Source organism: Lissotriton helveticus, chromosome 7, assembly GCF_964261635.1.
Source record: "Lissotriton helveticus chromosome 7, aLisHel1.1, whole genome shotgun sequence".
In the NCBI taxonomy this organism is placed as follows: domain Eukaryota; kingdom Metazoa; phylum Chordata; class Amphibia; order Caudata; family Salamandridae; genus Lissotriton; species Lissotriton helveticus.
Window position 1 is genome coordinate 1,458,633,610 of NC_136068.1, and position 25,945 is coordinate 1,458,659,554.

General features: G+C 45.4%; 1 protein-coding gene across 1 annotated transcript in view; it reads right to left on the bottom strand.

The window, feature by feature from the left end:
- Positions 1 to 1,368: 1,368 nt before the first annotated feature.
- The window catches only part of LOC144769532 (extracellular calcium-sensing receptor-like), a 168,247-nt gene continuing 143,670 nt past the window's right edge, over positions 1,369 to 25,945 (bottom strand). The window contains exons 4-5 of the mRNA XM_078653675.1: positions 6,411 to 6,534; positions 1,369 to 2,408 (exon numbers count right to left, since the gene is read on the bottom strand). Coding sequence (XP_078509801.1) covers positions 1,486 to 2,408; positions 6,411 to 6,534 — 1,047 coding nt within the window. The 3' untranslated portion in view covers positions 1,369 to 1,485. The remainder of the gene's footprint in view (positions 2,409 to 6,410; positions 6,535 to 25,945) is intronic.

The window sequence follows — 25,945 nt, forward strand, 5'->3', positions numbered from 1 at the left end:
ACATATTGGCGGGTTGCTCAGCAGCAGCAGGGGAGGGGGGCGGCGGGCGGGATAGTAGAGGGGGAACTGTTAGAATGTTATCATTGGTGAGAAACAATTACAGCTAGAACTGCATAGTGCGACAGGCAGTCACATGGCGAGAGGAGGTGTGAACAAGAGACCAGAGGCCCAGCTGGGTAGGACACTCTGAAGAGTCATTGGGACGTTAAATGAATTGGATACAAATTGTATGTGCACTGTTGCTTAATAAATGCCAATAAAATATGTTTACAAAAAAAAATTCACAAGTAAAAACTGTATCTGTAATATGCATAATCTATGTATAAATATTTTGCTGTTTCTAAAGCTCATGTGTCCTCAAGTAATGCAACTGGTGCTATGTCAAGCGCTCTGATACCCGATTCGGGTCAAGTTCGTGCTATATAAAACTCTAATAAAAATAAAAAAGAAACTAGCTGGCTAGCAACCTAGCACTGCAGCGGGTGAAAACGTAAGTGGGGATGCATGGTGGGGAGGGAAAATAAGGAGGCAGTAGAGCTAATGGAAGCGGCGAGATGTCAGCCTACCTGAGGTAGTGGTGCTGTTCACGTTGAGTGAATCTGGCCTGGTCTGTCAGTTAAGGTGTGAAGCAGAAGGGATTCTGTCTTCATAAGGTTTAGCATCATGCTATCTAAAGGTCAGCAGTTTTTAGTTAGGTAATACCATGTCTACATGCTGTTGTGATTCTTCAAAGATTCTCTGCTGATTTCTGGGGTCATTTCCTATGTGTTGTCGTCTTGTCTTCATGTGGGGTTAAGAACCACTGTGATTATTCTCTTCATAAGCCTGTTCATATATTTGATAATGCCGTGCAGTGCAGTCAAAAGCTAAATTTTAGCAACTTGTATAAATCATTAGTCAACTCATGATCTCGAGATGAAGTGACTTGCTTTGGAATAAGCACTGCCTGGAACCAGATTTGTGGGCTCAATGGACTGATGCATCCACTACATGGATCTTTATTTACCCCCTGGTCACATGTATGAACCCAGGTAGGTCCTCTCAGTCATTATCCTTCCCACATCTATAAAATGAATATCACTGATTTGAGTAAAGTTCTATTATTTGGCAATAATTCAAATAGACCACTTTTTGGGTGAACATGTACTCTGCAAATACTCCTGTTATGTTTCTGTTACTTCACACAAATAAAGACACCCACAAATTGTATTTAAAGTGCAAAGGTCTCTAAATACTGTTTACACCTCCAAAATACCCAATAATGTAATTTAATATACCCTATTGTTCGCCATAAATTTCAAGCTGTGCAGAAGTTAATAAAGGATGTGTTATGTGCAGTTATACAGCTTCAAAACCTCAGTTGGGTAAACCAGGGCTGTGAGCATCCAACCTTTATTATAATCTGATATTTGTTTTACAAGCAATGCAATTTTTTGTGAGAAATTATATCAGCCTGAAGGGCCACTTTCTCCATCTGTCATTAACTTATTTAAGTTTTTTGGTGTTAAATTTTCCTCGTCCCAAAAGAAAATTTTTAGTATTCATATCTGGTCTCAGGAGAATGATGTAACACTTGGGGATAAAGATGCAGGACATTAGGCCACAGCTGGAAGACAAAATGGCAAAAATCTCCACGGCCACCATGTATTTCCCTCGGGTGCTGAGGTAGGCCGGGATGAAGGACAGCCAAACACTGATGAAGACCAGCATGCTGAAGGTGATAAACTTGGCCTCGTTGAAGCAGTCGGGAAGTTTCCTGGATATGAAAGCAACAACAAAGCTTATCATTGCTAGTAGACCCATGTATCCCAGCATGCACCAGAAAGCAGCAGGGGAGCCTTCGTTGCATTCCACAATGATAGTGCCTATCTTGTAGGACTTGACCCTCTCGACAGAAGGAGGAGATAAAATCAGCCACACTGCACAAAGAATAATCTGGAATGCCATTGCCATGATGACGATGGATTTGGCGAGTTGAGGTCCAACCCATCGCTTTATTTTGTTGTCTGACTTGGTGGCTTTGAAGGCTATTACTACTATGACTGTCTTGGCCAAAATACAAGCTAAGCAAAGAGCAAAGGTGATTCCAAAAGCAACTTGTCTGACAATGCAGGTGGCAGTCACAGGACGCCCAATAAAGACCAGCGAACAGAGGGCACAGAGACAGAGGGAGACCAGCAGCACATAGCTGAGCTCTCGGTTGTTAGCTTTGACAAGAGGAGTATTTTGACGCTGGATGAAGATGATCAAAATGGCAGCTGGAAGGACAGCTACACCCAGGGACGCTGCTGCCAACACTTTGCCTAAAGGCTCTTCATAGGACAGGAACTCCATGGGTTTCTTAACACATTCGTCCTTCTGATGATTGGGCCAGTCATCGTCAAAGCACTTCATGCATTCTGTTGAATCTGTAATCAATGAAAAATGAATATAATAATAAGGCAAATCTGGGTTAGAATATTTATTTTACATGTTTACCAAAATAAGAGGACACTGTAATTATTAATTACATATTTGTATTCTTTTAGTGGGCGTACCTTTTCAACAGATGGCATGGTTAGTATAGCGCAATGTAAGCACTTATGTGTGAACAGTAGTATTGGTTGTGCAAAAAAGGTAACACCAAAAAAGGTAACCCGGAGTTGGGTATAAGCTAAATGGGCAAATGAAGAGTGGAAGCTCCAGGCCCCTGCCTAGCCCATTTCTGTTTAAGAACTGCATGCATGCACAAGTGATCTTCCCATCAGTATGCTAATGATAATGCACTGATCTTGTCCGTGGACTGCTCTCTTCCTGCACAGCGCGGCCTGGAAGCTGCTTACTCCCTATCTGCTGTGGCAGTGGTTTGAGGCCCTCCTCCACCCGCAGGCACCCACATGAGCCTCATCCCTGGTGGTCCAGTGGGAAGCTTCTCTGCTCTGCTGCTGCTCTGCCATCTGTCTCTCTGCCTTCTGCCTTTCTGTTTCCTTCCTTCCTTTCTCTTGCTTTCTTTTTCCTCACTGTTTTTACTTTCTCCTCGCTCCTTTTTGCGCCTTTTCTCTGCCACGGCTAGTCCCCAGTGGCCACGCCCATGCAATGATTCCCACTTTCCGTTTTCACACCTCACAGCTGTCCAGCCCTCCCCCTCACACTAATTATAGTGGCTGCTGTGTGGCCACACCATTAGCGCGCAAAAGGTATGCCCTTGGCGCCCGTCCGATGGACACCTAAGGCCAGTTTTACTGGCGGAACTGCACCTTCGCCTTCAACTACACACTAGTCCCTCCCACCGCATGACCGACAAACACCGAACCCGACTACCTCAACTGTATCCTGCTCACCACACGCTCCCTCCACAAGCACGCTGTGGAGATCTGGGAGTTGCTCTACTCCATCGGCCCGACACGCCTTCCTCACAGAAACCTAGTTCAACTCCACCTCAGCCACGGACATCGCCACCACCATCCTGGATGGCTACAAGAGCATCCACAAGGACTGCATCAACAAACCTGGGATAAAAACATGCCCAAAGGCTTGTCTGCTATTCCTCCACTGCGTACTGTATAGGAACTGTAAATTCCTGTGGTCAGTGAAAACGTTGAAGAGTTCTATTAAGTCCTTCAAAAGATGTCAATATTCAAGGCAAGCAAGTTTTCGGTCAAAAGGTTTTGTTCCAGGGCTGAATACTTGCTCTCACAGGAATTCAGGTCAAACCCAACAAATGAGTCAATTTGCGCAGACGATGGGAGCCAATTTTTATCAACGCACTTTAAAGATCAGAACATAAGGGATGACCACTCTGAAGCCTACAGCTCAGCCAGCCCAGTCAACTCGGCGTCTTCACATTTAGAACCAAGGAGTCCAAGACGACCTTAGCGCAGTTACTCACTTACTAGGCTGCCTGAAGTGCCAACAATCATGGGCCCGTGTAATTAACAACGATTTCCCATCGGAGCCCATTGGGACATCAGATGAGTTAAAAAACAGGATTTCATGTTCCATAAGGAAAGTCAGGACCGAAGGAGCTCCAGGGCCAAACGACCTTCCCCAGGCCATGTTCAAACTCAACGTGGACTTATGGTCAACTTATCTGACCCCCCCTGTTTCTCCATTGCTGGCTATACAATACCGACCCTGTTAAACGCAATTGTCCTGCTCCATTCGGAAACATGGATCAGAATTAAGCTGGGCGAAGGCTCCCATGTGTCCATAAAAATCAGAACCAATTCTGGTGTAAAACAAGGCAGTGTGCTGGCTCCACTTCTTTTTAACTTGTTCATATCAGATCTATCTCCATCTCTAGACAGTGTCAGCTGCCATCCTCCTCAATTACATGGAACCCGCATCAGCAACCTGCTCTATGCCGATGACTTGGTGTTACTAAGTCATACGAAAGTGGGTCTACAAAGGCTTCTTGACGAACTGCTTCCCTACACAATAAGAAACTCCTTGGAATTTAACCAGTCCCAAACTAAAACAGTATCTTTTGGGAAGCAAAAAAGGCCACGTGGCGGGTGGTTTTTTAACAAAACAAAAATCGAACCAACATCTCACTACAAATATTTGGGTCTTTTTTTTAACTACAGATGCTCTTTCGTCAAACAAAAAGAAATGCTAAGGATCAAAGCCCTGTCTCTAGAGGCTGCTGCCGCGAAATTATCAAAATAACTACTTGGCCCAAGTCTAAATTCCATGCTGAATGTAATGAAGGCGAGGATCATCAACTCTTGGTTGTATTGGCAGGAGATCATGAAGGGCACAACTAGTTCATTATTAAACAAATTAACAACCAAAATCTTTAAACGTGCCTTCCGCCTACCAAAATCGAGTTCACCATCGCTGGTTCGTCTCGAACTGGACCTATTGGATCATCACGGAGTCGAGGCCGGCGCAGTTATAAAGTTCTGCAATAGACTGCCCCATTCAAGGGAGGGCTCCCTGGAGGCAAAACTTTGGCGAGAAATAGCGAAATGACAGTCGAGCCTGAATCATTGTCATCACCTGGATCACAGTTTAAAACTACTAGGAGTCAAAGAATTCTGGGAAACAAACCCTTCCCAGCAGGTGCTTAAGGCTGCTATTAAGAAGAGCGTCCGACTGTGGTCATCTCATTCAGACAGGGCAGTTCTGTCAAAAAGGAATCATGCCTGGGCAGTAATCACAGATTTCAAACCAGGAGTTGAGTCACCTCACTTATCCAGCTCTTTTTCATTTTACTTGAAACAAAAGTTCTTAGCTCTAAGGATGGCCATTCTTAAAGAACCTGCCCGACTGGCGTCGCCCAGATAACAACATCGAATGCAGGTTGTGTGACTATCACTCTGAGACAATGGAACACATAGTTTGTGCATGCCCCCTATGCTCACCGACAGCCGGCTACTAGTGCGAGGCGAATGGATCAGGCTAGGAATTCGAACCTGCCGTTAGGCCATAATAGCAGCCCTCAATCCTGAAAACACCAAGCTGAACATTGGGCTCACTAAATTAGTCCACAAAGTGTCAAAGCAGCTGGAGGAAATTAGCGCCGCCACATCTCTCCCACCGCAGCAGGACGGCAGCCAGCCTGCCGGATTAACAATATAACCTCAAATTGCTAACATCAGCTGTACTGTTCCCGGTCCTCCAGGCGAAGACAATCTGCCCACAATGCATGCAAAGCTTTTAAATAACTTATAACTTCTGCATTATATATTTTTTTTAAACTTTTTTTTATATATGCTGATTATCATTTATTGACAATGCTCTAGTGGGTTTCTACTCAGCGGTCCTTTTTACGATGAACTGATCAAGTTTTATTTGTAATGGTTTTTAACCAAACAATAAAGAATATACAACTGAGTCAATTTGTCTCCCTCCACTCCTAATCTTTGGCATGACCACCTCAACCCTTCCTGAGTGGAACTGATGTCTTGCTTGCCCTAGATATTTCCTACACCTAAGGCCTCATTACGGGTTCGGGTGTAATATTTATCACCTGCTACAAGATAGCCTAAGAAACGCAGCATAAGATTCACATTTTGTAGCATACCACATTAAAACGCACATAGTTATTAACTGGCGTTGCCCTCTGTTAAAATCAGGAAGGATTGACCCTCTGAAATTATTCTTGGGGATGCAATTATCATACCCAGTAATTAGCACCTCTGTACTATTTACTTCATGTCTGGATGTGACAACGACTACATATTATAATTCTGACCCCTTCGCAAACTGTGGTTTGACCAGGGGTTGGTATTTTCTGTCCTATTCTTAAAGGAGGTCCTAGTCTTGGTAGTTGCATGCAAACGTTGGAAACACCTCTTAGGTGATCTCATGAAGTTGGAAAGTCAGCCGGTACTTATGTCAGAGATGAGTATTCTGAGCCTGCACGATTCAATGCCACTCTCAAATAAGGAAAGTAAAAATAATATTATAACTGAACCAGAATTTACCAGTTTTGTTGGAGATTTCACCATCAGAGCAGAGAATACAGTCAAAGCAGCAGGCAGGTTTCCCTGGTTGGGCTATCTTCCTGTATCCAAGAGAGCAACTTTCACTACACACAGAACGAGGAACCTTGGATGCAAGAACAAAGATAAAAGAAAGACCGTCAAGAGATAGTTTTGCTTTCTGTAAATTTAAAAAAGTTTTCAACATGAAAGAGAAATATACATATTTAACTAAATATTTGACATGATTTAGGATAGCACTGAGAAAATTACCCTAAAGGCAGGTAGGTGATTGTCAGTTTTCTGAAGCTCTGTATAATGCGTTATATAAAGGCGCCTGAAGCTTTTTCTGAGGAATAATTGGTTAAGAAGTTGAAAGCCTTTGGTATTCGGGATTGATCTTCCTCCAAACCTTTGCCTTACTCTTTCTGCTGTTACTAAGTTCGTTTTGTTGTCCTTAGAACTCTGCACACTTTACCATTGCTCACCACTGCTAAGGTGCTTGTGCTCTCCTTTACACATGGTGAAATTAGCTTTCAACCAATTGGCTCATCTAATGTACCTGTAAGTGCCTAGTAAAGTGGTACTACATGCTCCTAGGCCCTGTAAATTAAATGCTACCAGTGGACTGGCAGCACTGATTGTGCCACCCACTTAAGAGGAACACTAAACATGTCTCAGGTCTGCCATTGCAGGCTGCGTGTGGTGTTTCAGACTGCTATTTCGACCTGGCAAAAAAACCTTTTGCCAGGCCTAAACCTTCCCTTTACATACAAGTCACCCCTAGGGTAGGACCAAAACAGGCCATAGGGTCGGGTGCTGTATATCTAAATAGTTGAAAATATACTCTTTAATAGGGGTGGGCGGAAGTCACGTAATGGACTTTCGCGGAGAGGCACGGAAATTGAACCAATTTCCGTGCCTCTCCGCAAATTTCCGTTACATGGCACCCGCCCACAGTTCGTCAAGAAACTCCCGTCTACAATGATGTAGCATCTGACTATACAAACATGTCAAGGGAACAAGCAACTCCAGCGATTTCAAAAAATCCGGATGCAATACCAACAATTGACAGAACTGCCTCTGGCTATTTTATCAACTTTGATAACTTTTCTGAGAATCCAAGTGAAGCTGAAACTACGCCAGCAAACACATCTTTCAAGGAAAAAGTAAAGGAACTTGGTCAAGAGCTTACAAATACATATCTGGTTTCACCATGGGTTGAACTTTGGATTGTGTTAGGTGTACTTTATCTCCTGCTATGGCTCATTCTTGTGTTAAGTTTGGGAAAGCTGATTGATGAAAAACACATTAAAATGGACACAGCAAGTAAGAACATCAACTTGCCCCTGAAGCCACACAAATCATATCACTGTGAACAAAGAGACCTGTCATCAGTGAACACCACAGCGGTCCCACTACCTGGTGGAATAGCATGGGAAACAACTGATTATGACATTTATGGCCCTGTTGAGCTGCTAAAGATTCCTTATCAATTTAAGGTTTCCTTGAGTGATTTCATCTCACCAAGCACATTTTCTGGTGATTGGGACTTTGAGACTGTTAATAACATGATGGCAGACTTAGAAATGTCAGCAAAATTTACAAAACATGAATACTTAGAAGGTTCAGCAAATTATGAAGAAATGTATTGTTTTAATCATTTGGGCCATCATTACTTGCATAAATCTGCAAACCCTAGAAATGTATTAACTTATAATCAATGGGAACATTGTCCAACACCTCCAAAAGGTAGTTCTAGAACATTTCTTGGAAAATTTCCATATTTCACAGATTTTAATGTTACAAACCCAGAAAGTTTTTACTTTAAAAATGTGAATAAGACAGGCATGAAAAGTATGTTGACAAATACTAAACACATTTATTCTTCTGTCTTTTATGCTCAATTGTCCAACCTAGGCTTTGACTTTTGGAAAGACAACATTGAGACAAAAACTGTTTGGGGCACAAAAGACTGGCAGGTATAAGGCTTAGAAGCATTGTTCAGAGCCTGCATCATCCCAGAACAAATGATGTTTTTAAATGACACTGTTCAACAGACATCTTGTCTTGGCATTGCTAAGATAAAAGATTTAAACAAACCGTCCATACCTAAGCCCACACCTGATAGTAATTTAACTTCAGATGAGGAGGTAGACGTAAATTATATTTTACAAATCCTGAATGGAAAAAATGGTTAATCTGGCCCACAGACTCGAATAACTGTCAAGATAGATTCCTGAACAAGACACAAGGGTTCACAGCAACTCGGCCAGATCCAAGATATATCCATAGACAACATCCAGGGATAATACCAACTTATAGTGTAGGAAAACTATGCCTTGAGTGGCCACAGAGATCCACACTTCCAGACATAAAACAACACTTATCTTTGCTTAAAGATGGCGTTGATTTACGAGAATTCTTACTTGGACCTCGTAATCCACGTCATAAACGTTTCATATTCGCCGGTATATACGCTGCTTACAATGAAGCTTGGAAAGTCACGCAAATGGAAACAGCTGAAAGAATACGGGAAATTGATCGTATTAATTTAGAGAAATCACTGTCTGTAGTTGACAATGGGTTAACAACTCTGTCGTCCAGAATATATTCTTTGGACATCATTGTATCATCTGCTATAGACATAATGGAAAAGACTTGCTAATGCTACAACATGGCCAGTCTCAATTACGTTCTATAATGCTATTAGGCTGGACGTTGCTAAACCTTCGTTCTGGCTATGTGCCTTGGCGTCTAATCAACACTACGTCATTGTTTTCTGTATTTAACCTTACAGATAAACAAATCTCTTTGGCACAGAGAGGAGCAGACTATATGGTGCTGAGCATAGAAAAACTGGAGAGATTACCATTGACCGATTCTGAGAAACCATCAGTTGAATGGATAATACATGGCACCATCACGATACCAGTGACGACTTTCCAGTTTCAGTATTGCTTAAAACACATACCAGCAGGCCTGTATGAAAGGTTTGGTAAAGAATACATTAAGTAGACCTGGGATTTACCATACACACACAAATGTTGCAGTGGGGGAAAGGAAGTATTTCTTAGTGGTAATATTGTGAAAACTCACTAAGCGGTACACTATTGTGTCAAGGTATTAATTTACACTGAGCCTGCGAAGGTTCTTCCAATAACCTTTCTTGCCACCTGCAGGGTTCGCCCACAGCGGTGATAGATCCAATTTTCAGGCAGCTTTCCAATGGTAGCTACATTACGTTAAATGATCACAGCTGTTGTGGAATGATGCCAGGAATAAGCTATCTCGTTACTGTGTCATTCAGGGTCACTTGCTGTATGCAAGTATTGTTTCCTAAAACCAAGACAGACGGGGAGTCACCACTATGGCCTTCACTGAACATCTCTTCTATACGAGAGCAGAATGAAAGCCATTCTCTTGTAAAAAACTGTGCCACTGACCTCGTCCAAAGAGACGTATGATCTGCAAGTTGCAAGGACTTCTGTAGAGATACATGCTTTATTATTAACAAACTGCCCAGTACATTTCGCAGAAATGTTAGGTCGTATCTTTAACATGTCTGATACCAGCGTTATTGCACATGTATTTAAGACAATTTTTTCGGGACTGTTAGCACCCTTTGAAGCAGTTCTGGGCATTTTTCCTAACTTTGTCCACTCTGTGTTCGGCGGCCTGCCTCTCATTTTGGGACTCGTAGCAGGGATCCTATTTTTGTTCCTCCTGCTCCGTTGTGGCACATCCGGCCACCAGGGATCCCAAGTCAGCATAGAAAATGCGCTGCAGGCCATGAGGTATCGTGAGAGATTAACACAGATCCTTGGCTTGGCTCGTTTGAGAGATCTGAATACCACATGGTTTCTGTCATTCAGACCGATCTGGCAAGATTGCATCTTACCTGTTCTACGATGCCTGCTTTGTGGAGAGGAATGCATGTTAGTTGCCTGTCTAACACTATCATCGGTTATGCAAACAGATGCTGACGCATTACTGGGTCCGGTAACGGCTCATGTGTTGTGTTGCCCCCAGCGGCTACCAATCCTGATGAGGGCATTCATTGAGATCTCACCGGCAAATCCAACTGGAGGTGAGATACGCGGACCAATAGGCACACAGGTACCATCTGATATGAACATTGCTAACGCGGCTGACGCTGACGGCGATGCTTCGCATCTGTGCACAATTGACCTTCTTAATGAAGTAGACGAACTTTCATCTACTGTGGTAGACGATTTCTTTGCCAGCCTTGATGACTAAGGGCCCGATGTAGGTAGCCAAATACCGGTCGGTAACGGCCGAAATTCGGTAAATTCGGCCATTACCGACCGGTATTAGTGCATCGAGATGTATGTCACCAAAAACGTACCGAATCGGTAAATACCAGTCGGTAAAACACCGATTCGGTATTACACGATTTGGAATTTACCGAATACATAATCTCCGAATCGGTAAATAAGAAATGGTAAGTTACCTAATCGGTAAATACCGAATTCATATTTACCGAGTCAGTAAATAAGAAGTGGTAAAAAAGGCCATTTGAGATGTAGCAAAGTCAGGAAATACCGAATTTCGTGAAATTCGGTATTTAGGAGTCGGTATTTAACATGGATTGGAAGCAGGTGGAAACCAGGAACAGGATATAAAAGAAGCTCCCAAAATGCAACAGTACACCCACAATGGCGGCCTTCTACGTAATTGCAAGGCGGCTATGGATACAGGCAGCAGGAGAGACGGTCTGGCTAAAGGAGGATATTTGATATTTGATATTTATTAGTTTTTGTAAAGCGCGTCTATCGCTCCTGAAGGAGCATCTTGGCGCTGAGCAGACAGAAGAAACCAGCTTGGCGTGAACAGGAATCAGATGGCTGCGAGGACCAGAGAGTCGGGCTGAGAGAATATCCATGTCTTCAGGAGTTTCCTGAAAAGGCTTTCTGAGGGGGCGTGCCTGAGGTTGAAGGGGAGGCCATTCCATGCCTTTGCTGCCAGGAGTGAAAACGTTTTTCCACCCTTCGTTTTGAGCTTAAACCTGGGTATGGTGACCAGGTTGGCTCCTGATGACCTAAGGTGGCGCAATGGAATGTAATGTGGGAAGCGCTTAATGAGATAGGAGGGGCCTGTGTTCTTGGTAGCTTTAAAAACAGTGACAAGAAGTTTAAAAAGGATTCTTTTAGGGAGGGGCAGCCAATGGAGAGTGTTGAGGGCTGCGGAGGCAGAGGACCGTCTAGGGAGTTTGAGGACGAGCCTGGCCGCTGCGTGCTGTACGCTCTGTAGCTTCTTGAGGGTAGACTTCTTTATGCCTGCCAGTAGACCATTGCAATAGTCTAGCCTGGATAGGATCAGGGCAACGGCAACTGATTTCCTGGCAGAGATAGGGAGAAAGTCGAAGAATTTCTTTAGTTGTCTAATAAGGTTAAAACAGCACCCTGCAGTGATGCGCGCATGATCGTCAAAACTGAGGGAAGAGTCGAATTGGACGCCCAGATTGCGGGCCGAGGAGACTGCGCTGGGAGGTGCTTCTGAGTGGTATATAGCAGGTATATAGGCAGAGGATCACCCTCTTCCAACTCACTGAAGCAGAGATCCTGCAAAGGTACCGACTCCACCCCAGAACAATCCTGGACTTGATCAGGGACCTCCACTCATATCTGGAACACCCAACCCCAAGAGCACACGCCATCCCACCCCATGTACAGGTGCTGTGCTGCCTACACCTTCTTGCCTCTAGGAGCTACCAGCACGTGATAGCCACTGTAGGTGGAGTGTCCCAGAGCGCTTCTTCAGAAAATTCCTAAACGCCATGATGCAAAGGATGGAGCACTACATTGAGTTCCCTGAGACACCTGCAAAACTAGCAAGGACAAAAACCGAATTCTATCAACTTGCACAGTTCCCGCACATAATAGGCTGCATCGATGGTACGCACATCCCACTATGCCCACCTGCAGCAACTGAGCACATTTACAGAAACCGGAAGTCCACATATTCAATCAATGTGCAGGTGATCTGCAACGCTAGCAACATGATAACGGACATTGTAGCCAAATATCCTGGGAGTACCCACGACTCCTACATATTCACCAACAGTGGGATATATAGACGCCTTGTTGCTGGGGATTTTGGTGATGGATACCTGCTGGGTAAGTATGTGTGAGACACCCTGACAGTTCATGCAGAAGGAGCACTCCTGAGTATGTGACTAATCTTATTATCCTTTCCCACCCAGGTGACAGTGCATATGCCCTGCGTTCATTTGTGCTCACCCCCTACCTGAACCCATCCACCAGGAGTGAAAGGCTTTATAACCTGGCACACAGAACAACACGTTGCGTGGTGGAACGTACATTTGGGCTGCTGAAAAGTAGATTTAGGTGCCTCCATAAGGGTGGAGGTGCACGGCAATACACGCCAGTTATCTGTTGCAAGATTATTACGACCTGCGCCATGCTGCACAATCTTGCCACCAAGGAGGGCACAGAGATAGAACTCACATATCATGAGGACATTGATGATGGGACAGTACAAGCAGATCACAATGCAGCAGGAGCAGCACCAGCAACAGATGGTCGACTGCGACGTGCTGAAATTACCAACAGATACTTCTAATTGAGCGATGACACACAGCCATGTCCAGTGATTGGAACACTCACTTTAATGTACACAACTGCACCTTCCAAAAAAACATTAATCAAATTAAATGCACCATGCACAATGTTTTGCCAAAGTTTCCTCACTTTGACCTGTCCTGTGATAAATATGTCTTTCAATGCTTGCGCTTACGCATGATGTTTTGCGAGGCACGGGGCTGGGGGTCTACATGTGCAGTGGTGCCGGTGTCTTCGGCATGGAGTCTGCTGCTCCTACGTATGTCCTGAACAGGCGTGCTGGACTCACTCCTGCTCGTTGACTCCTCAGTGTCCCCAACAACCATGTTGCCACCTGTGGCTGTCAGCTGGGTCAGCATTGCCTCCATTGCTGAGGTCACCCTCCCCATCCCCCGGGACAAGTCACTGCAGCAGTGAACAATGTCAGTCTGCAGATTAACAGAGCGGCGACACTGCAGGGTGGTGGAAGTTGCCAAGCGGTTAATCGACTGATTGAGCAGCCAGACCTGGCGCCTATACCTGCGCCTCTCTTCTTGGTCACTTTGCAGCCTGTCACAGAGGGTGCCCATGCGCTCCTCCATGCCCCTCACCCCCTCTGCCATGGACTCCATCCCTTTGCCCATTGCCTCCATCCCTTTGCCCATGGCCTCCATTCCCCTTGCCATGGCACCTATCCCACGATCGATGTCCGACATCCTGGTATTCAGGATGCGCACCTGCCGGTGCACAGCCATGATGCCTTTGGCCTGCATACGCTGGACTTTCACCATTGTGGCTTCAAGCCCAGCGAAGACACCCTACACATCCTGCCCCTCATCCTGCTCTCGTGCCCTACGGACACGGTCACCTGCACGGCCAGATCCCAGTGAGCCAAGTTGTCCAGTGTGGCCAGCCATTGTTGGTGTAGTAGGTCTGGGAGCCACTACCACTTCCTCATCGGAGCTCTCCAGGATCCGTAAAGGTGGGACATCCTGCCTCCTTGGCCTCACGCGCACAGGGGACCCTGAGCTGGGTGTTGTGACTCCTGCTGGTGCTGGCTGAGTCTGTGTGTCGAACAGCAGGGGCGAGAGTGGCTGAGCAGTGGTGTCGTGCTCCATTGCTGTGGGTGCCTGGGGTGTGGATGTTTCCTCAGGGACAGTGCTAGGTCCAGCAGTGTCTTTTGCCTTCTCCCACGCAGACGATGTTGTGGCACTACACTCCCCTCCCAGCGCTGCTCTGCGCGATGACTCTCCTGTGAACAGACATGGACAATGATCAGCTGCCTGTTTTCCCAACACAGATTCCTAACACACATTTTCATTTGCCTAGACTGTTTGTGCATGGGGAGTGTGGCATGGCATGCAGGGTTCGGTGTTGGCAGCTTTGATGTATGTACCTATGACTACAACTACCATGATGCATTGCTGGGGACTACAGTCATGTGTGCTAGATTGTGAGTGATTCACCCACATTGGGGAAGGGGCCTGGGAATGGGTCGGGTACATGTCCATGCATCTTACCTTTCTTACTTGCAGCTCTGGCTGAGCTATCAGCATCCCCGATCCCATGTATGCTTTCAGGCTCCATGGTTGATTTCACGAGCTGCTCCAGGTCGGTGAGGCTTGGGGCACGGCTCTTCCCCCCACCGGTAGCTGCTGATTCCTTCCTCTGGGTGGCTAGTTTTTTTTTGTGGTGATCCTCAGATCATACCACCTCTTCTTCATGTCGTCAATTTCTCTGTGGGTCACTCCTAGAGCATTGACCTTGCTCTGTATTGCCAGCCAGGTGGTCCTCTTTACAGACTCTGCTACATGCAGAGACTGTTTCCCGAACAGCTGGCTGTAGTGCTGCACAACCTCCTCCACCAGCACCTGGAGCTCTGTTGGGCTGAATTTCACCTTTCTCTTCCTGTCCCCTCCATCCTTTTATGCCTCCTGGGACTCCATGCTGTTACTCTTGGTCTCACTGCAGCCTGCTCCTCTGTCTCCCTTCCAGCTCTCTCTGCAGTTCTGTTGCTCTGCACCTGCATGGGTGTGGCCACCTCCAGGTACTGGAGTGTGGTACTTGCACCTGATTGGCTGATCTCTCAGATGCTAGGATGTGGGGTGTGGTGGGTGTCCCTGATTGGTGCACAGGCTCACATGTCATGTATTCGAAATTTCGAGATCGGATTTTACCGATTCGGTATTTACCGAATCGGTATTTACAGATTCAGTAAATTCCGATTCGGTGTCTCCCATTCATTCCTATGGGACTGGAAGGCCATAGGGTTGTATGGGTGTTACCGAGTCGGATATTACCAATTCGGTAGATACCGATTCGGTATTTACCGAGTTTGAATACCGATTGATACCGATTCGGTATTTTTTACCGGATTTTTACCTACATTTGGGTTTCCGGTTCATAAATACCGATTCGGTATGAGTCGGTATTTATGAACCGGTAAAAAACAATTACCTACATCGGGGCCCTTAATGTTTTCTCCTGACACCGAGAATAACTTTTAAAGTTAGCACATAGTGTTCTTTCAAACTCTGAAATTCTTCACTTTTTTCAAAACAAAAACTACCAAGTTGTAGACTCTATTTTTACGACAGATTTATTTGACTTTTTCCCAAAAACAAAATTAACTTTGGCACAACAAGTAATTTGCTTAAAGTAGAACTATTCTTAGAGAACAAGAATTCCTTGAACACTTCCTAGAAAAAATATTAGCCTAATCCACAAACCAAAACAGTTTGTATATTCTGCTATGGGATGGGCTCGACCTTTTTCTTCTGTAACTAAGAGCCATTTCATGAATGTAATTTTCGTGATTCATTCAGTTAGCATTGCTAATATCATATCATATCATATGCTTACAATGAAGTAATTTCCCTTAAATGTGTACTATACAAAATGCTAATTTTTCGTGTGCAACCATTTCAAAATGCATTTTATATGAATTTTTGGGGGTTGTAAACACATATTCTAGATTATATGTTTTAGTGCTTGAAATTTAGATGCTTGAGAAAGAAGACTGTTCAATAAATCCTTTTATTGAAAACGCCCGTCTTTCTACTTTCTCTGCACCTCTAGTGAAACGAAGTATGCACTATTGACTGAGTGAAATATCTATCTATTGTTTCCACGACTCTGAAGATACGTTTTATCTTGGGGAAACAAAGTTGTCATGTTTATGCGGTTGTCAGAGACTAATCCCTTCTTGTGAATTCGAGTAAGTTTCTAGGGACCTCTGAGCTAGCTGGCACACACAATTAAGTCTAGTATATTTGATAGAGACCTAGTCGAGCTCAGTCCTACGTCTAATCTATAGGATATATTATTCCAATGCGCAGAGCCAATTGGGAATATAGGAACTACACTTCACCAGATAATCTGGGGCCAGGGTATGGGGAAGGAAATTCCAGGCACCTCTCTAGGGGGAGGGCTCTATAAGTGGTGCCCACTTCAAAGTGGGATCCCAGTATAAATAGTGGACCCTGAGACCCCAGTCTTCAGATCACTTCTGGACCTGTGGACTCTGCTAGGAAGAATGACTGTTTTACTGACACCTCTGCTGCTATGACATACCCTGCTGGATCCAACCTGCCAATTGTGGACCCAGAACTCCAGGTAATCCCCAAGGGTCAGTTGACTGGCCCCCTATTCAAGCCATAGGGACATAACAGGCTTCTTTGACTCCACCACTGCGCAACACATTTTAACGCCTGACTTTGCGTTGCAGCTCCTTGTCGATGACTCTGTGACTCCAGCCTTCATAGCTCGACACAATTACTCCGCATCACGCTACTTGGACCACAAAATACTTTGTCAAGCAGACTGAACTTGTTCCTGTACCCGGCCTGCACTCTATCGCAGCCAGCCTGAACTTGTGACCTGGAACCGGTCCACCATGACCAGATAACCACGGGGTTGTGCTTATTGCTTTTTTCTGCTTGATTTTTTCAAAACCTTTAAAATTGCATATTTCCAATTCTTTTTTGTTGTTTCGGTGTCAAATAATTTATTAAAATGTACTGTATTCTTTCTAAATTGGTGTGGAATTTTTTTGAGTTGTCTTTTCACTTTATTACTGTTTGTGTGCTGCAAAAATACTTTGCACATTGACTCTAAGTTAAGCCTGACTGCTTTTGTGCCAAACTCCTAGAGGGTTAAACACAGGTTAATATAGTGACTTTTTGTGGTTCACCCTGATAAGGATTGTTGACTGTTGCTTGAGTAGCCTTTCACCCACTCAACCAACAACCCAATTTACCATAGTGATATTCAGTGGTGGGATACAGTACTTCTATGTGTGCATTGCCATGCATTGATCTTCTGTAACACTAAAATCCCATATCAGTAATTTGATCCAAATTTGAGTTTTTAAAATTCTCCTTGATTGGCTCTTTTTTCTCCAAATTCACTCTCATTCTAACTGATTGTCTGTGCCTCTGACCATACCTGCAGGAATGGAATTTGAACTCATCAAACACGAGAGGGGCCCCGTGACTGAGCTCAAGGAGTTCTGTAGGTAAAAGGACTTTCAGCCAAGAAGAGCACGAGGAAGTTAGAGCTCCAGAAGGCTCTGAGGGCATGGGTGGCGACTCACCAGTTGTTGGCAATATCAGAGGACCAGGATGAGGAGGAGAGTATGGAGGAGTAAGAGGAGGGCCTAGGCACGGGTCCTGAGCTGCAATAATAGGGGAGGAAGACAACTCAACCACAGGAAGGAAGCACATTGTCAGGGCAGAGAGTAGTGTGTCTTCCTCTGGGGTTTCCCTAGAGGGGTTGGAGAGCAAAAAGGCTGAGAGGGAGCTCAAACTGCAGCTGGCCACATTAAAACTAGAGGCAGAGGAGAGAAAGACTGAGGCTGAGAGGGCTTTGGCTGCAAAGAAACTGGACTTTGCTGAAAGAGTCTCAAAGAGCTGGACATCAGAAACAAACAAGTGGAGTTCAGCAACAATGGTGACAGCATAACCACAGTGTCCACTGAAGACAAAATGGTCCACGTTCCCAAGGATCTGGTGCCCAGCTTTTTCGTGAGGGATGACATAAATAAGTGGTTTGAAGCTTATGAGCTTGCCTCAGAGATTCATAGAATCCCTGAAGAGGATTTGGGGGCCATTCTCTGGATGCACATAGGTAATGAGGGGAGGGATGTCATGCTGGCCTTAGGAAAGGGGGACAGATGAGATACCCCCTCCCTCTACAGAAGGACTCCTTTATCTGAAAGTACAGGCAACATGAAGGGACAGCCATCAGCTACCCCAGCACTCCTGGACGGACTTTGTGGATTACTTTTGCAAGACACTGAATGGCCAGTGATGTGAATGACTACAATGTGCTGTACAATCTGCAAGAGAGCACATGTTCAGTAATTTTGTTTCATAGCTACACCAACACCTTATAGATATTAAGCTCACTGACCCCAGGAAGCTTGCTAAGGAGGCCGACTGCTGGCTCAGCACCAGGGTCACAAGAAGGTATCTGGGGGGGACTCCCTAAAGGGTGGTCAGGGGTCCCACCAGAGAAAGAGCGGGAGAACAACTTATAAATAAGGAGTGCTCTAAATGCTCCCAAAATAATTCCCAAGGGAACAGTAAACAGCCTCAATCTGAACAAATAAAAGGGTGTCTATGACAAACAGACCAGGAGGTTTGTTCATATGTGAAATGAGTGTTACAATTAGGGGCACTACAAGGGAGATACCAAATACCTGAATAGGGCACAGCCCCCCACTAGTGGGCAGATACCAGGGTTGGCCAGTGTAGCGCTTGTGAAGGAGATGCCTTCAAGTACTTTCAAATATAGGCAGTGGGTCACCATCAGTGAGGAATTGGAGGCTCTTAGAGAGCCAAGAGCCAATATGACTACTGTGAAATGTCATTTGGTGTCCTCAGAGCAGGTCATCATTAATAGAGACCACCAGGTAATGATCACAGATGACCGTGACAGCCATTACACTGGTACTCTGGTTGCCTTTGAGTGGTGGGGTCTCAGATTCCCTAAAGGTAGCTGTGAGCCCTGACATGCCTGTAGATTGTATGTTGGTCAGTGACATGGAGATCACTTTCCAGAAGGAAGTGAAGGTCAAATCACATCTGTAGATATTAGGATTGCCTGAGTGGGTATGTATGACTTTACGGTGCAAGGCTGCCCAAGAGAGGAGTCATGGAAGCCTGGAGGAATGACCCAGGCAGCTGCCAAGAAGGGGAAGGGCAGGCAGTGGGAGATATCAGCCTTTGCCCCTCCCATAGTACTGGTTAATTGGGAATCTGACAAAGCTGCCCAGAGCCTACTGGGGAACATGGTGACCTCAGACCTCTCAAAGTGTGGCTTGAGATGATTGATATGGAGCACCCTTAGGTTTTTTTAATGTGTTTTGGAATATACCAGGTTGGTGTCTCCCTCTTCCTTCACCTCATAGGGCCGTGACCCATGGTCTTGAAGGGCTCTGAGATCTACTGACTCTATCACCTACACTTTCTGGCCAGGTTGAAACTCTACCAGTGTGGCTTCTGGTCATATCAGAGTTTCATCACCTCCTGGTCGGTCTCCAAATTCTCATATGCCTTCTTACAGAATCTCTCAGTCTAGTTTCTAAGGGCCAGGATTTAGCTAACCACATCCTGGCATGGTTTCTTGGGAGCTTGCTCCCACCCCTCCTTTATCTGACTGAGATGTCTCCTCACAGGGTGACCATAGAGGTGTTCAAATCGTCTAAGCCCTGCTCCTTTCTGTGTATTTCCTTGTAGGCAAGGAATAGGCATGGCAAAATGATGTGCACATCCCCCTTATGGGCTCAGGTAGGCCCATAATCATGCCTTTGAGGGTTTTGTTGACTCCCTTAAGCCCATTTGTTTTGGGGTGATAGGGTGTGGAGAACTTATAGGTTTCCCTACATTCATTCCACATGGGCTTCATGTTTGCAGACATGAAATTGGTGCCTCTGTCAGATATCACTTCTTTGGGGAACACCACTTAGGTAAAAATCCCCATTAGGGCCCTCGCCACTGCAGGTGCAGTCACAGACCTCTGAGGGATGGCCTCTGGGTACCTAGTGTTATGGTCAACCAAAAGCAAGATAACCCTATAGCCCAGGGCAGTTTTCTGATCTAGGGCCCCTACAATGGGAATGTCCATGCTTTCAAGTGGGAGCAAATGCCATGCAAAGGAACCAGGTGAGCCTTTAGCTTTTTTCCTGCTTTCCAGCTAGCCTGGCAGGTGGGACAAGACCTACAGCATGTATCTGAGGTTGTCTTCATCCAAGACCACTAGAAGTAGGGGAGTAGCCTGGCAAAGTTCTGGTCCTGTCCCAAATGTCCTTTCAGGGATATACCATGAGCCAGTCTCAGTAAGTAGGACTTATAACTACTCACACACTGTTTGACCCCTGTCTAGGAACCTCAGGCTCACTCTACAGGAGGTCATTCCTATTAGAGAAGGTGATCACCAGAGGTGTCACCTGCTGCCTCGGCTTCAGAATGCTGCCTCTATCCCTCTAAGGTGGGGCCATGCAGAATTCCTCCTTGGTGGGTCCACCTTCAACTTGCCATCTAGCAAGCTCAGGCAGGCCTCTTATGAGGTGAAGGAACAGAAGGGAAAGACCACCTACCTGATGGATTTCAAAACACGTATAAACACCTTAAGGGTACTCCATATCAATGGTCTCAAACCACACTTTGAGAGGTCTGGGGTCATCATGCTCGCTATGACAGAAGATGTGGTAGAAGAGGAGAGTGAACTGCTCCCTCACCACCTGTCTTCCAAGGAGCATGACGGTCAGTAGAGAGTGTCAACCTCTCCCCTACTCTGACTCTCGAACAGCACAGGGGCTGTCACCAGTTGTTGGACCAGTTTGCCTCCCTGTTTTTCCTCACCCCTGGGTTTACACACCTGTGTTCCCATGACAGTGACACTTGTCAAACAAGGTGATAGGTTGTATCAAGGAGGAAGTCTCCAAGATACCGGTATTGGGGTTGATTGAGCCCTCCAGCAGTCCCTGGTAAAGCCTAGTTTAGCTGGTGCCCAAGGCCGCTTCACTGGAAGCCACCCAAAACTTATGATCTGTGCGGACTCAGTTCAGTCACCAAGACCGATGTTCCCACCATCCTCCTAGTGATGAGATGATAGATAAGCTGGGCACTGCTAACTTCCTCAGTACTTTTGATATTACATCATGCTAGTCGCAGACTACTCTGACTGAGGGGGCAAAAACAAGGGTCAAAATTTGGCGGATGCCCTTTGGCTGAAAGAATGCCACAGCCACCTTCTAGAGGTTGGTGGACAGGGTCCTGGCTGAGAAAGAGGCATTCTGTGCTGCTTACCTAGATGACATAGCTGTCTTTAGTTCCAGCTGGGAGGAACACCTGTACCACCTCCAGGAGGTGCTTCAGGCCCCGCAGTAGGTGGGCCTGACTATCAAGGCCAGTAAATGCCAGTTAGGGCAGGGAATTGTGGTATATCTGCGCCAAATGATAGGAAAGGGCAAAGTGCAGCCCCGTCCAGGCCAAGATTGAACTATGCTGGCCTGAGAACACCCTAAACCCAGGCACTGAGATGAGGTCTCACTGGATATTACAGGAGGTTTGTTAAGGGATAGGGCACCATTGTTGCCCCCTTAACTGAGCTAACTTCGAAGAAGCAGACAGAAGCCTTTCAGAAAACCTTTGACACCCTAAAAGACGCAAAATTTATGGCACCTGTACTCAAGGCTCCTGAATTCTCCAAGGAATTTATTGTGCAGAGAGACGCTTCAGAGTATGGCAAAAAAGGCTGTCTATGCACAGTTGAATGAGAAGGGCCTAGAACAACATGTACCCTTAATCAGTAGGAGGTTACTTTTGCAGTAACAGAGGTGGAGTGCTAATGAGAGGGAGGCCTTTGCTGTGGTCTGGACATTGAAGAAGCTGAACCAATACTTGTTTGGGGCTCACTTCCGGGTTCAGACAACTAGAGACACCTCAGATGGCTCATTCAAATGAGAAGTGAAAATTCCAAGCTGTTGAGGTGGTTCATCTCCCTACAGGGAGAAACATTATGGTGAACACTGCCCTGGGTTATATCTCACCAATCCTGAAGGTCTCTCCAGGTTCTTCCACCTTAGTGATGAGAACACCTAGGATTTCGGGTAGTTCTCCCCACTTTCAACTGAGGGGAGGAAACATGTTAGCCCTGTAAGCCTAAGGGTGGTTATCCTTCAATTTTTCTGACTTATTCGTCCTGTTGTTGCTGAATTTGTTTTTGTTGACCTTGCACATTTTACCACTACTAAACAGCGCTAAAGTGCTTGTGCTCTCTCCTTTAAACATGGTGACATTAGCTTTATCCCAAGTGGCACATTTAATTCCCCTGTAAGTCCATAGAAAAGGGCCGGTAACACTGATTCTGCCACCAACTTAAATAGCCTTTTAAACATGTCTCAGACTTTCCATTGCAGCCTTTATGTGCAGTTTTAAACTGCCATTTTGACCTGGCAAAACAAACCTTTTGCCAGGCCTAAACCTCCCTATTTAATATGTATAAGTCACTGCTAGGCTAGGCCTTCAACAGCCCATCCGGCAGGGGTTAGAGAGGCACATTTAACTTTTACATGTCCTGGTAGTGAAAAACTGATAAATTCCTTATCAGTATTGCAAGGCCTACCTCTCCCATAGAATAAAATTTGGTTACCTTATTAAATTTAATAAGTGATAACGTTTGATTGGGAGCAGGTAAGAAAGTCATGTTTGGTGTATGCAGATTGCAATTTAAAACCCCCTTTAACGGTGAAGTCAAATTTTAAGTTACATGACTAGGTGTAGCTGACTTTTGTATCTTCCTCCCAGGCAGCTTCAGGATAGAGCGTCTGCGTGTTGGCAGGTTGGGCCATCTCTGGCAAGAAGAGGAGGCAGAACTGTCACCTGCCACACTTGCATATCAAAGGGGCTCCTCTAGTACATCAACAAAGGATTTCATACTTGTCTCTTATGACACCAGACAATGTGGGGCCCGGGCAGGGTAGAAGAAAATTCCAGGAATCTCGGTAGAGGGAGGACTCTAGAAGCTTCTCCCACTTCAAAGTGGGCATTACATATGAATAGTGGACACCAGACCTAACTCTTCAGATCACATCTGGAACTGTGGACTCTGCAACGAAGAAGTACTGCTTTTCTGGCCAAGGTCTGCTGTTGCTGCACCAGGAATCTTCTGCTTTGACCTATCCTGCTGGATTCAGCATACCTGTCTGGACATAGGGCTCCAGGGAATCTGCAAGGGTCAGTGGACTGGCCGCCTTTTCAAGCCGCAGGTACGTAACAGATCTCTTCAGTGTTGATACAACCATACACTTCTCAATACAGTGCACCACAGCTCACAACTGACACCAGCCCAGTGTGACGCATCTCTGCTTTAACACCGACACATGGCAGCACAAGTCCATGCAAGCCATGGCGGCTTTATCGATGATGACACAGCTCGATGCCGACACAGGCCCAGCAAGACACATCTCGTCTTTGACAGTGATGCTTCGCAGTGCAAATCCTCCCAGCTTCCTCGAAGACAATGCACAACCTCGCAATGCAAGCTTCAGTCGACAGCTTCATCGACTCATGACTCTGTGTGACACATCTTGATACCGTACCTTCCGTTGCAGCTCCTCGTCAACACCTCCTCAATGCCGGCCCGCGTAACTTTACGCAAGAACTCTGCATCTCGATTCACAAGCCACATGATACTTTTTCAAGCAGACGAAACTCAGTCCTGAACCCAGATTCGTACTCCATTTTAAATCAACTGGAACTTGTGACTTGGACCCGGTCCACCGTGACCAAATAACCTTAGATGTCATTGTTTCCTTCTTGTGCTTGATTTATTCAAAACCTCTAAAATTGCCTATCTCTAGTTCTACTAATTGGAATTTTGCTGTTTTGGTGTCAAGCACTGTATTCATATTTACTCTATGTTTCTGAATTGGTGTGGGATTTTTCGTGTTGTGTTTTCACTTTATTACTGTTTGTGTACTGCATAAATACTTTACACATTGATTCTTAGTTAAGCCTGCTTTTGTACCTATCCACCAGAGGGTTAAGCCTAGGTTAATTTAGTAACTTTTTTCTGGTTCACCCTGACAATGATTGTGGCTGTTGATTGAATAGGGTTTAACCCCTTCAACCAATAACCCAATTTACCACAAAAATCTACATGTGCCTTCCATACCCTAAACACAACAAATAGATTGGAGTGTCTCTCTAGTCTACCCACAGTTCTCATTGCTTTCTTAGGCAAAGGTAGAACACTAGTAACCTTGGCATGAGGATGAGTTCCCTTTATTTGGTCTTGCGAGAAACAGCTTTAGCTGTTTACTTGGCACACCTATTGTACCAATACTTTAATATATTGTAAGGTTGGGATTCCTACTTCTTCATGACTTGATGGCTTTCCGATCAATTTTAGCTTTTCTCTTTACTTCTGAGTTTGTTTAACCCAGAGGAGTATTTCAGTCTGTCCATTTTGATTGGCTGAGTTATATCCTTCACTGCTGACAGAAGAGAACTGTTTTCCTCTTGCATGTTTCTATAGCACTTGATTTTTAACAATCAATGTGAGTGCATGACTAATTGCATTATGAAACTTGTGGGGGCCCCCAGCAAAGTACGTAAAGGGGGCCCCTGTGCTCCAGACCCAGATAGGATCTCTGAGGCCGACCCATGCAGAGTGCCAGAGGGGGCTCCCTGGTGCTCAGGCCCCCCCCCCAGCACCACAGGGACTGCTGGGGGCTATTGTTACACCAATGTGCATGACTTTTCCTCTTTTTCCTCGTGTGTCTGCATTTTATTGCCCTCTCCCACCCCACCGTCTTTCTCCTATGTATAGACTATTGACTACTCCAGTCGGATGTATGTCGTTACAACGCGATGTTTTACATCGCAGTACTTTACGACGCATTGTTGGGGGCTGGATAGTGAATAGTTTAATTTACTATTCCAACTCCAGTCCCCATGGATAGTAGGGAAGGAGTTGGATAGTAAATTAAACTATTTACTATCCTGGAGCGCCCCCCAGCGCAATTCGTTGTTACAACTTGCGTTGTAAAAGTTGCGTCCTAAGGGAACTGCGGTGTAACATCCGCGTTGTAAAGGATGTTCCCTACTCCAGTCAATCCTTGCTTTTGTTGCCCCAGGCCGTCCCTCCCTCTCTCTTTCTGTATGCCCAGTACCTCCAACCCCATCACGCCACTTAACTCATCCTTACTCCTGTCATCACTGCCCCACCTCCTTTTTCATCAGCTATGATGCTCCCTCTGTCCCTCTTTTTCTCAGTCTCTCCAGGCCCCACCTCTTTCCTTGGTTTCTTCTACACCACCTTCTTTCTCCCAGATTATCTCCCCCTTTTACTGTAGATTCCTACACTGTGAGGAACCTAGGGTGGTGGCCATGTTGCAAAGTAAGTCCATATTAAGCAGGTGACCATTTTGTAACATGCTTTGTATGCTTGTATGTATTATTGCTCCCAGATATTTGTTGTTTTATGATAGCCTGAGGGCTAAATTTCATAATGTCACTTGTAATGTCTCTCATGATAGTTCTTACTGGGGAGGAGACCGCAAGTGTGCAGCAGCTTCCTGGAGCTAGATCACAGGGTATCAAGTTTTCAGCTTCATATCAGCTATCACAAGTGAGTTGTCTCCAGAACAAACCATTCTTGTTTTGGGAAATGCCTGCAAAAGGTACTTGGTAGAATGCAATGAAAAAGTAGCGCAATTAGGAAACAATTACTCATTAATCATGTAGGGCTTTGCTATTTATCACCGTATGAACACTGGTCAGTGTTTGGAAGATTATTTTGGAATAGATGGTAGCCATAGGATGGACCTCAAGACAGCAGTTATGTGGGCACATCTCCGGGTATCACTGACAACCAGGCTCCTGCCTTTTGGACCAGTTTGAGGCAGTAGAGATATGTTTCTGGAGCGGACAGATACATTGAGTT